Raw genomic sequence first — 12900 nt, 5'->3', positions numbered from 1 at the left:
CTGATGGGTTCCTTACATATCTCAGCCCTGAAAGTGCTGAGTATGCGAGGAATACATGGAATGACCCGGGCCGAGCGTGACCTCTATGAGCTCAGCTCGCTTTAGCCCGAGTATACTATTATACTTCCCTCTGAGCATGTAATGCTTATGGAGATATTTTACACAGTCGTTCCTCTACCATAGCACGGCGTGATTGAATTGTGTTCCCATAGCGTCTTTAGCAAGACGCAGTACGAGTGGAGTATCGATAGGGAACGTACTCGGTTACTATCGTAACCTCGGTTCCCTGAGATACGGAACGAGTACTGCGTACTTTGCCGTGCCAGGTAGCTGCACGACTCAGTCGTCGCTTCAGTCGAAGTAAACCTGAGGATCCTATGGCGAGACGGCTGATTATATAGCCAGATAACCCCGCCCATTCTGGCGGGATCTGGCGGGCTCCGTCGCCATAGGCTCGTGCAGCTCCGCTGCCGACACATTGGTTCGTTTTATCACACTGCACAAACCAATGATCGTGCAGTTTCACTGCGTGATTGAATAAGGCTTCAGTAAAGGAGAAAAAAGGCTTTTTCCCATAGCGTCTTTAGCAAGACGCAGTACTCGTTCCGTATCTCAGGGAACCGAGGTTACGATAGTAACCGAGTACGATTTGTAGTAGTAGTTTTTGCTAGGACATGCAGAAAAATGGCTGCACTAAGCTTTTTTTGTCTAATTTATTTTGACCAGCCATTTGATTTAAAAAAAAAAAAAAAAAAAATTGAAATTGGTTTAAATGGTGAAATCTTTCATTTCCAGTGTTGGGGAAAGTTACTTTAAAAAATAATGCATTACAATATTGCGTTACCCCCTGAAAAAGTAACTAATTCCATTACTTAATTACTGTTTATGGAAAGTAACGTGTTACATTTCTTTCGAGTTACTTTTTAAATCTGGGCAGGGCTTGCTTATTTGTTTTTAATATAAAAAAAATCTTCTTTTACAAAAAGCCCTTTTCACAACAAAAGTTAAATTAATACACCTCAGGCTGAAGGAAATATAAGTTCATGTCTGTACAGTAGAGGGCACAACTCAAACAAATTGCATGAACAATATGACACAGGAGAAGAAAATGAAATATCTAGAAAATATCTAAAAAACTCCTAAATTATTTCCTTCTAAATTAAAAAGTAATGCTTTACTTTACTAGTTACTTTAAAAAGTAATCTGATTACAACACTAGTAATTTCTGCACACTAGCATTACAGAATTGCAAAAATAATGTTTGTTTTCAAGCAGGTTTCCTTTAAACACTCCCCTCATCTTTGATTGGCCAGACAAACAGCCCCAAACTTACGTCATTGGTTGAGCTGTTGCTTTGTCAAGCTTGTCAGAATTCTTAAAGATGTATTGAAATCTCCACAGTGTTTAGGCTTTGAAGATCTCAACCTACAGGTTATATAGTTGTCTCTGCATATTAATCTGTAATTGAAGAAAATATATTAACATCAAAATAATTTCATCTTTAAATTACTCAGGATGTATTTAGTGCTCTTTATTCTTCACGCAATAATAAACCTACACTTCTCACGATCTGTCTCTCTTTGTCCTCACCTTACTGTCTTTTGCTCAAGAAGAATTAATGGTACGTCTCAGAACTGACAGCTAGCTGCAAATTATTGAGATACTATTATAGTTTTTATTAATATTTTGAATTAGTTTCTATGTCCTGTTTTTATTTTAATTTTAGTTAAAGTTTTAGTAATTTGTTGTTTTTATTAGTTTTTGTAAATAAAATTAAAACTATATGAAAATGAGAACTAGAAGAAATAAAATGTTTAATTAATATAATTAATTTTATTCTATTTAAGTTATAGTTTAAGTAAAAAAAAAATTTAATGGTTTTAAATTTAGTTTAAATTTAGACTATGATAACCCTGCTGCAAGCACTAGGTTAGTAGGACATTGTATCACTGTATTCTTGAGAGAATCACACGTCAGCGTTAGCCATGTCCATTTCAACAGAATGTGATATGCGATTCTATGTTGCATTAAAACTCACCCTGACCTTATTGTACACAGGCATTCTGAACGTTTGGCTTTCAAGCATTTACTGTATACCATCATGTTGTAAGGGTGTAGTATGTCTCCACAGCACCTCTCTTTGCCGCTGAGGTGGGGACAGACGGAGCAAGGGGGGAAACGTGTGGTAATTGAAATGCACGGTGTGCTGCCGGCTGTAGGAGGGAGATTTGTCAGCCCTTCTCTCTTCTGACAGCAGTTTAATCTGAGCGGGACGAAGCCGAGCCGAGTGGGAGTGGATTCATTTGTATGGCGCGGCGAAGGGGTGTCATGAGGAAATAGAGAATGTGCCATTGGACCCCATCAAATCCACAAACGGAAACAGAAATCCACGTTATCTGTGTTTTAACAGTTATGTCTGGTTGCTTTGTACAAAATGTGTACACATTAAGATGCCCAAGCTTGCTGTAGATTATCTTTAGCCATTTTTTATATGAGTATCATAGCATATGTCAAATTTTGTGCACAATCTTGTACTAGGTTGCGGCCACATTAGCAAAATTTCACTCAACACAGCAAATTGTGACCAAATATAACCTGTTACGAAATTTAGGATTCTCACACAAAATTCCCAATTAATGACTGGATTTTCAAGGTAAATCTGACTGCACGTTTACATGGCTACTTTTGAATGGCTATCAGTGGAGAAAGGTGTTTTTCGTCCACAAAATGGCGTAATAATAGCAACTGCCTGGTGATTTCCGAAGCCCACCAGCCAAACTTTCACCACGCAGCAGCAATGATTGAGCATCCAAACTTGCTTCTCAACTTTAATTGCCTTAGAAGTGAAAGTCCTCCACTCAGTGTGATTGAGAGGGCATAATGTGTGCTGAGAACAGCTGTGAACGCTGTCTGCCGAGTCTGTCAGACTCACCGCAGGAAGCCACATCACGCCCACCATCACGTAGTCTGCGCCACATGCGTTCCGACAGTTATCCCTGATGATGCGAACACTCGATATCAACCAAACATCGATTGCAGTGCACCGCCCCCGCGTGCTTTCAACTCAGATTTAAATTCTCATGTCGGTTTCAATTTGGACATTTTCACTTAGGGGTGTACTCATTTTTGTGGCCAGCGGTTTGGACATTAATGTAAGGGTGTGTGTGTGTGTGTGTGTGTGTGTGTGTGTGTGTGTGTGTGTGTAAAAACTTTCCAAAAGTTGCAAATATAAGTATGCAAGTTATAATTTTGTGAAATCATGTGAAAATGTTTTTTGTATATTTAGGATGCATAAAATACGAACTATAAAATTAGCCATACAGTAACAAGCCAAACAAGTCTTCCATTTTATTTCATGGTGGAAATTACAATTTAAGAAAAGGAAAAGGATAAAGATGACAGATTTCTCTTGAGATGTATACATGTCCACTAAATGGACAACTAGGTTAGTGGACAAATTAAATAAACCAGTAAGGAAAATGTGTTTTAAGTTATTTCCCAAAAGAACACTCATAGAGCCTGCAGGAACATATGGTTTTGTTGCTACAAAAGCGTGGCATGTCTATGCATCGGCATTCCCGTAGAGTGATCTTGTCAATTCAGCTAATGGAATGTGTGCGCTAAAGTAATCAAGGAACCAAAGCAAAAACTACATTGAGATCAAGAGGAAATCAATGGAGAGAGAGGAAGAGTCGCATACTGATCACTCAGCAGGGCTGGAGTCGACTTCCAATGCTTTGGTTCCTCACTCTGGAGTCAGTCCAGAAACATTATGCTTTGTAAACCAGATCATGGGGACTGAGTGAACCTGGATCTTTTTGTACAGAAGTTATGAGGCAGTGACATCCATCCATTTAGGCAACTTTCATTTAAACCAAGGTTAAAAATGTAACTTAACTTTGTGTATTTCTTCTTTTTCAGGATTGTGTGTGAGATGGATCCAGCTCCCACTGACCGTAAACCCGGCCCGGTTCATTTGTGTGTAGGGGAGTGTAAGCCGGAGCTCCAGACACGCTCTTCTCAACTCTATTCCTTTGTGGTAAGACCTTGAGCTCTGCTACATCTGAATGATGCAGTGAAGTAGTGGTGAACCTGGCCATTGTTTTGGTTTTATTAAACTGGGCTTTACTTGGTCCATTGAAGAGAACTTACAGGTCACTGTGATGTTATGCGTTTGGACAGGTGAACCTTGCTGAGGTTGCTTTGTTCTCAGAAGCGCTTTACCAGCAAAAATGTCAAATCACAGGAAGTGACTCAGATCTCAACATACTGTGCTTCAACTGTTCAAATAGCTACTCTTAAGGAATAAAGACTTCCTTCTGTACCAATTCATATGGCATGAAGTCCATATCTTCATTAGTCAAACATTTTAAATATACTTTATTGAATTTGAGTTTGACAGCACTAAAATACATTGTAATATTTTTCTCCCTTTTCTAGTTTGAAAACTCCTCCTTTTCTCAAATAATAACATTGTACTTTAATGCTACATGTCCTTAAAGACTATAGACTTTATACAACCTCATACTCTTTATACTTTATACTAAGCAAATTTGATGCAAACCAGTACTATATTTATAATATATTTACATTGTCGTAGCAGGATTGTTTGTATCTGTCCAGACAGTTATGTAGTAATCACTCCATTATGTGTTGGAGCAGTCTCTCCATGCATATTTTGAGTCATTAAAAGCCATAAGGTCAATAAATTAACCTTTTTATGGCTCGAGTGGCGTTTTTATCAGGTAATTGTTCTATTTAGCCCTTTTTAAAGTAGTATTTTTGTGCACTTTCAGTAGATTCTAAAATGATGTTGAGGATTACTGGTTAATAGCATTATTTACACGTGTATTTGCCAAGGCATTAAAAGAAAAGCATGTTTATTGATCTAATGCACTCATCAAGCACAAAAGACTTGAGATACGCCGTAAAAACTTGCTAATTTACAGATTGCTGCTGCGTTTGTCATTATTATTGGTAAAACAGCAGCCCTGCTTCCTCCGTTAAGAAGCGAAGCTCTCGTCAGCATAATAGAACTTGTTCTCAGTTATGAAAATATTGAGTGATTATGAACACAAAGCACCACGGGGAGTTCACATTGAACATGGAGACAATAAAAGCCATTAAGCGAATCAAAGGAAGGATGGTTTCCATGTTGTCTCATCGCGGAGGAGCACCTGTGGGAACTCTTGCGCACCTGTCTCAAACACCCATCCGCCGGCCTGGGGTTAATAGATAATCAACAGCAGCATTCACACGCACACTAAGGCAAACAATTATCCATACCACCACAATTAACAGCCTCTGCTAATTAGGGGAGCTGTTTATTTTACAATATGCGCCTCAGCCCCTTCCTGTATGCGTTTATGCATGTTTGTGAGAGCGTGCGTGTGATTTTCCTCCACGCCTTTCATATCGCAGTCAAATATAAAAGCAGCATGTTATCTCAAAAGCTCCGCCAAATGTTGTTGGACAACACGGGGTCCCCGAGCGGCCCACCAGTTGTAGAACAATACGAGGCAAGACCAAAATTGGTGTTAATTCATTTTTAGTCAATGCACGTGTGAAGTCAGCCACAAGCCGTTTCTTGTGCTTTCTTAAGACGCAGAGCTGTCTGTTTCTGTTTCTCTCCATCTGCTATTTTCAGTCCCTGTGTACAATAAAGGAAGAGAATTGGGAACTATAGAGCTTATGTACAACATTTTAAGTCTTTTAATCCTCAGACGTGTTTTTTATGATCTTGCATCACTTAGACAAGACTGGAAATGGCATGTCTTTATTTGTGAGCTGAGCAGGCGGCGTATGAGGCTTATGAAGGACAGTTGTTATTTACAGACGTAGTTGTCCACCCACATCTAGACAGCTTCAGATTCAAAACATGCATGTCTTCAGCTGATTCAGAAAGCTGCACTGTCATTTCTGCGCTTCTAGTGACAGTTAATGGAATTAATTATATAATTAAATGTTTATAATACTTATATTACAGTATGTGCTTGTATATAATATAATACTGTTATAATGCTTATAATTGACAGTAAAGACATTTTAAGACTTAAAAGATTACACCGCACAACTGTTTTCAACATTGATCATAATAAGAAATGTTTCTTGTGACATTGAAGACTGGAGTAATGATGCTAAAAATTCAGCTTTGCCATCACAGAAATAAATTACATATATATAATATATATTGAAATAGAAAACTGTGGTTTTAAAATATATATATATCAGTTTTGTACTGTATTTTTGATCAAATAAATGAAGATTTGGTGAGCATGAAAATGTTTGTCAAAAACAATTAAATCATTTTACCAAACCTAAACTTTTGGTAGCGTATGTAAATAAAAATTAAATAATAGTGATATATAATACTCAGTACTGAGCCACGCAGATTATTTGACATTGAAAAAAAAAAGTTAAACTTGAGGTAAAGGCTGTTTTGTCTCCATCGCTTGCTTGTTTCCTACCCATCTTCTCTTTCTGTCTTTGCAGATGCCATCGGTCACAGGATTGTCCCCCAGTCGGGGTCCAGAGTCTGGAGGAACTAAAGTGACCATAATGGGGGAAAACCTGGGAGCAGGCAGCAGCGTCAGTGTGCTTTTTGGGAACCAGACCTGCGAGTTTTATGAGTAAGAATCAGCCTTTTTGAATACTGGTTGAAATCCCCATTTTAAGAAATGTAGCTTCTCAAAAATAAATCTTCAGTAATAGTATAATACAATAATTAATTATATAGCTTTATTAATATTTTTGTTCAGTTAGTGTGAACAGTGCATATGGAGGATAATGATAAAAGTTCCATATCTTCATTTACTGTACTCTTTACTTTCTACATGCCTTATATCAATCAAAGAGAGTTTCTGATTGTTTCCTGTTTGAACTTCCTTTAAAAAACACTTCCTCTAGATTTCCCCCTTTTTAACTATGTCTCTAATTTTGCTAGCATACATCTGTACGTAAATATCATACCCCCTGTCAGGTGTCTTCCTATATCTCCTCATTTTCCTCTCACTCCAGGATCTCAATTTAAAGATGAGGCTGATTGTAGTGCTTTAAGGTGCATGAGAGCGACAACTTTAATGCGATATCAGCTAATTGCAGATTTCTAATTTGCCCTGTGTTCTTGTGGAAGATGCCGTTGCAAGTGTGTGCGAGGGTGCAATAAGTAATAGCTTAATGCTCTCTAATATGCTGCAGAGGGAATGACTAATGCCCACTTTGCACAGGTAGCACTTTCAGTGAGAGCTATAAGAAAAGACTGCAATTGAAAAAGAGCAGAGAACCGCCCACGGCTCCATTCATATATAGTGTGTCTGAAAAATATGTCTAGCCATCTGTTATTAAGTTAAAACTTTGTGTCCTGCTTTGTCTCTTCTCAGAATCTGATTGGTTTGTATCTGTTTGCTTTGTCCTCAGACGGACTATGACGGAGATCGTGTGTTACTCTGCCCCTTCTCTGACGGGTGTGGGGCCGGTTCAGATCAACGTGAGCGTGGATCGTGCACAGGTCCGAGAGATCCTGACTTTTGAGTATATAGACGACCCCACCGTTCAACGCATCGAACCGGAATGGAGCATTGCGAGGTAAATGTACATATATGATGCAATGTTTTAGTACTGGATTATGCATATCAGCTAGTTTGGCTAAATAGCTTGCATTTAAATCACTAATAGCAAACACTTTTGACTTTTGAGGCTGTTGATACTCACACCGCGTGAATGGATATCAGACTCATTCCTGCAAGAAATTGATCTGATTCACTGAATGCAGTTCAACAGCTTTGTTCAAGGCCGTGTGCTGTTGTGTTATTCATGAAAATGAATAAATGACTGACTTTTGTTTTCAGTTAGACACTTTCATTAAAAAAAAAGGATTTACGCCATGTAGGGGTGATCATGTGGATGGTTTTATGAAAGTAAAGCTTTTATAAGTCACTACTGAGATCCAAAAAAGGAACTATTTCTTGCTGCTGAAGCCTTAAAATATATTTGCACAGTCTGTAGAGTATTTCATGTCTGACTAAAACTATTTAATGGACAAAAAAAAAAAGAAAAAAAGACATAATTTGATGATTTTTGAGTATTTCGCTGTACAGAGCTGGACTGATTATACAGAGCTTCAACATATTCATATCAAAGAGCTACACATGATTATATACAGAAGTAAAAATGAGAAAGAAATAGAATGTGCTGAGAATGATTATATAAGTGGTGCTGAGATACAGGTTCGTTGCAAGCTGTTAGAGAGAGAAAAACAGAAAGAAAGTCTCTTTCACTAGATCTAACACATAGATACATAAGTAAATATTATCATGCCCACCAAAGGAGCATTATATTGCACAAAGGTTGCTCTTCCATAGCTCCAAAGATGTAAAGGGATAGTTTACCCCAAAATTACAATTTTCATCTTTAACACCCTCACATTTTTGACCTGTATGACTTCTGTTTCTTCTAAAGAGCACAAAATAAGATACTTTGGAGAACATTGGGAACCAAAACACATTGGATACCGACTTCCTTTGTATGGACAAAAAAAACTGCAACAGTTCTCAAAATATTTGATGTTGCATACATACTGTAAATATACAGGTCATACAGGTTTAAACCACATGCAGGGAAGTAAATGATGACAGCATTTTTTACATTTATTTGGGCAACTATAACAGAGTTCACATTAATATTCAACATGAAAGCATAAACATAGTCTCAGGTGTTTACAGTAAAATATTTTAAGAAAAATTAAAGATGAGACGGAAACAGTTCTGACTGTTTTTATCTTTCTTGTTTGATCATCTAGGAGCAACAGTTGAGATACTGAATGAATCTCCTATGTGATTTTTCATTCTTGTGAGCGAGTGCCCCATGCCAGGGCATCAGCAGATGGGCTCACAATGCTGTATCTGTTGTACCTGAGCGTTGCCACACTGAACAAAACAGCGTACGAGCGGCGCCTGGCTAATGAAGTGCTCAAGAGTAAACAACTGAAACACCTAGAGCTAGAGCTCCTCACCCATTCCACTCCCAGACGCTCGGCTCTTTTGTTGTGCTTTATCAAGCCGTGGACATTCCCAGAATGCTAAGCAGGATCACCGCTGCTTCTGTTCCTTTAGTGTTTTCAAAGACGCATCTAGTATGTTTGATTAAATCTACTGAAGCCGGTTAAAAGCATCTTTAATCAGGACCTTCTCAAAAGCTTATTATCTTCTAAGCACCACATCACAAAGAAACTATATTTAAGGGCAGTGTTTGATTCAAGTGGAGATGAGTTACTTCTGTGTCAAAGTTTTTGCGTTCACCCTATTCACATTCATGCCATCTTGTGTGTTTTTTTAGCGGACACACGCCTCTGGTGGTGACTGGGACTAACTTGGATGTCATACAGGAGCCGAGGATTCGGATCAAGTACGGCGGGCGGGAATCTGTAAACGTGAGTAGCTTCATTTTTGTTATCGGTGGTTCCTCAATTATCCGCCCTCACTTTTGAAATGACCTTAGTTACCTGAGCTCAGGGGCTTCTGGGAGAACGGCTCTCTCATGTGAGCTGATATCTCACGGGGGCCGACGCAATGAAACCGAGTCATATCAGTTCAACCTCAGAGATGCACGACCTTGGGAAGTGGGATGCTTTGTCTGCAAGTTTAAGTTAATTATCGGTGACTTTCAGAAGAGAGAGGATCACAGAATCTGCACGCTGCCTTTTTTGGGATGCATTAGACTAATTTCTGTCTTTTCTGTTGACCCACGGAGGCGGGATCCATCGTGACTCACTGCCACAGCTCCCGAAATCTCATATATCTCCTACCCACAAGACTCTGCGTGACCTCTTTTTCAAGCTGTGTATCTGTAATTTCGACTAAGTACCCTGCTGAATTATTCAGTCTGCTCAAAGTGGTGCGGATGAGGAATTTAATGTGAGCATTTTACTCTGCTCATACCACCTTTGTCAAACTGGAATTTTTGGGCATTATTTGCAGAATCCAGTATAAAACCAACTTCATCTGAGGCGGTATTGGTGGATAGTGGCCAGTTAAAGAGGCTTATATTGGTTAATGGGTTTTAAAGGAAGATGAACTGCTGACAGTTATATATATAAGCTTTTGATTGTATAGACAAAAGTGTGAGAGAATGACAGAACTCTCCCTTTAAAGGTAACAAGAGAAGGTGGAAAATGCTCATAATGAAACTAAATTAAGAGCCAAAAAAGATGATTGGACTCCATGTACAATAGGTGTCTGCCTGTTTGCATGTCTTTAAGCAATATATGTAAATAACGTTTTGCGAGTGTGGAAGTGTTCAGAACAGCACTAATCACACATTCTCTTCCTTCGCTAAGGTGAAAGCAAACTGCTATAGTCGTCCTTCCTCTGTTCCCGATAGCATAACTGCACTTCAGTCCCCAGCTGTACAGATGTACCCATGTGCGGGTAGTTCTCCTGAAAGTCACTTTTAGTAAAAGAGACACCGACTGCGCAATGAGGAGTGACAGAAGCCCCGCATTCCTCCACGCTTCACAGAGCCCAGAGCTCTTAGAGTTCTTAAAGGGACTCCTGAAATATGTTGTGTGGGCTCTGTCTGATGTGTCAGGTGCTAGAGCTGTCTCTTTCTTTCTTTCTTTCTCTTTTTTGAAAAAAACAGAGGTAGACAGAGAAAGGTGGGCTTTCGCCTCTTAGGCATGATCACCAAAGAGTCGACTGGCTTTGATTCCCTGCATTTTTATTAACTGTTGAGGTTATGATTATGTATTTTTTTCATCCCTCGTTTTCCTCTGTATTTTTGGGGAGGGAGGTGTGGAACAAAACAGCCGCGGAGTCTGGCAATCAGAGCCAAGCGCCCGTCAAGGCAGCCTTCAAACTGTCATTTGCCTCCTCCCCAAATTGCTTCTCTTCCTCCTCTCCTCCCCTCCCGTTACCTGGCGGGGTTCTCAGAAGCTGAACGAACAGCAGACAATTGCCTTTGTGCATCCTGCTGTACCTGTCACCAACCCGCAATTGAGACATTAATCATTTTCCTGATTATAGCTAAAAGATTAGTTTTTCTACCTTTGTCTTCTCTTGAGGAGGAGAAGAAGAAAAAAAATAGCTTGACACGTGCACCGGTGGAGAGATTCGGTAATGAAGTCTGGAGACGGATTCCTAAAGCGTTGCGCGTCGCTATCTGAGCCGATCACAAAGGCACTTCAGTTTTTTCCTTCTAAAACGAAGCGATCAGACGCTCCTACCAATCAGTGTCAAAGACCTCCCCAGATACCTCGGATAAGAGCGCGCTCGCAAAAAAACCAACATGAAGAACATGAACTATGGACGATAAAACATCTTAGCATTTAACAGAGCCACAGGCTTTTCTACAGTCGTGCAGATGCTTATAGTTGTTCTACATTCGCCCTTATTTCCAGCCGTCTCATTTTTTTTGCCATTGTATGGTTGCATGCACATGTACTTGAAAAACAAAAGGCATAATTCAGAGCTGGTGGGCAGCTCTGCTCAGTCATTACCATGAAACGTTTTATTCTCCTGTGTCAGTTTGCTGTGACGGGTTCAGAAGAAGACATCATGCTGTTCATACTGTACATCACCTCTGGAGTTTCAATCGAGCAGAGAAGGCTCATGTTTTAAAGGAATAGTTATGTATATAAGGATATGGGGTTATATTTAGTCTAAGGGTCCTTGCACACTGAGTTTGAAATTTTTGCACGTTAAAAATAAATACGACCTAACATTGTGTCAATCACATTTAGACATGCATCGGACTCAGTGTGGAACGTTTCTGTGCGTGACGAATATTTAGGATGGCGAATAGGAAAAAACGCATATGAAAATTTCAAACTCAGTGTGCAAGGACCTTAAGTTTAAAGGATTAATTCAGCCAAAAAAGGGTTACACTTTGTTTTGTGTTCAGTATAATTCTACATTTAAGTACTGAGTAATATGAATTAATTACATGTACTTACTATATGGTTAGGGTTAGGATTAGGGTTTGGTTTAGGGTTACTTGCATGCAATTATGAATAATTAAGTGTTATTATAATAGTAAAGTACATGTAACGTGTAACAATGACTCCTTAGAATAAAGTGTTACCAAAAAAAGTCAAATCTACCATTTACTCATTTATTGTTTTTGGACCCCATTGACTTTCAGTGTTACAAATATGATGTATTTGTACATATAGTGTGTATATAGAGAGGGAGAGTCAAATTATATTTTATATAATATTATTTTTTAATTAAAAATGTATTTTTAGCAATCATTCCAAACCTGTCTGTTTATTTTATAATTTTTTTTTATAAAAATCTAAATCATTGGGGTCAAATGTTGTTGTTTTTGTACCTCATTGAGTTTTTGTATGGACAAAAACAGCTGAAACATTCTTTAATATATCTCCTTTTGTGTTCTACAAAGGTGAAGAAAGTCATGCAGGTTTAGAACAAATAAGGATCAGTAACTGATAACAGACTTTTCATTTTTGGCTGAAGTATACCTTTGAGGCATTAGTAACTTGTGGCTGATTATAACCAGGGAGCACCATCTATATGCAACTCTTTGTCCTAGAGCCGAAGAGAGATGCTTGGATTCATTAGTTTAGGTGGGTAGGATGTGCTTTGTGCTGAGTCATGTGTCAGTCCATGGAAGAACCTGAATCCAATTATTTCAGAGAGACAGAGAAGGATCCCAATTATTTCCACAGCCAAAAACCTGCAGCTACTGCAGCCTGGTCATGGAAGGACAGAAGAGGAACTCAGATGTTATTAGTCTGGTGCAGGCCCTGAAGTACAGCTAAAAAAAATAAATAAATTGGTTTTGACCCACTCAGTATCTGCATTTCCTTCTGCTTACAGCAGGTGTTATTTAAAATACAATTAAAACCTGCTAATTAAATCCAGCCATGTGGAAAGCTACATTTTT

At 38.8% G+C, this 12900-nt stretch overlaps 1 protein-coding gene across 1 annotated transcript in view; it reads left to right on the top strand.

Annotated features, from left to right (window-relative positions):
- LOC306860340 (plexin-A2-like) overlaps nucleotides 1-12900 on the top strand; it is a gene marked incomplete at both ends in the record, with an annotated part of 174331 nt that overhangs the window by 121580 nt on the left and 39851 nt on the right. Inside the window, 4 exons of the mRNA XM_079401989.1 lie at nucleotides 3922-4039; nucleotides 6493-6629; nucleotides 7417-7584; nucleotides 9334-9427. Of these exons, the coding sequence (XP_079258115.1) occupies nucleotides 3922-4039; nucleotides 6493-6629; nucleotides 7417-7584; nucleotides 9334-9427 (517 nt within the window). The remainder of the gene's footprint in view (nucleotides 1-3921; nucleotides 4040-6492; nucleotides 6630-7416; nucleotides 7585-9333; nucleotides 9428-12900) is intronic.

Source organism: Barbus barbus (assembly GCF_936440315.1).
Source record: "Barbus barbus genome assembly, chromosome: 41".
NCBI classification, from domain to species: domain Eukaryota; kingdom Metazoa; phylum Chordata; class Actinopteri; order Cypriniformes; family Cyprinidae; genus Barbus; species Barbus barbus.
This window is presented reverse-complemented; position numbering and strand designations above follow the sequence as displayed.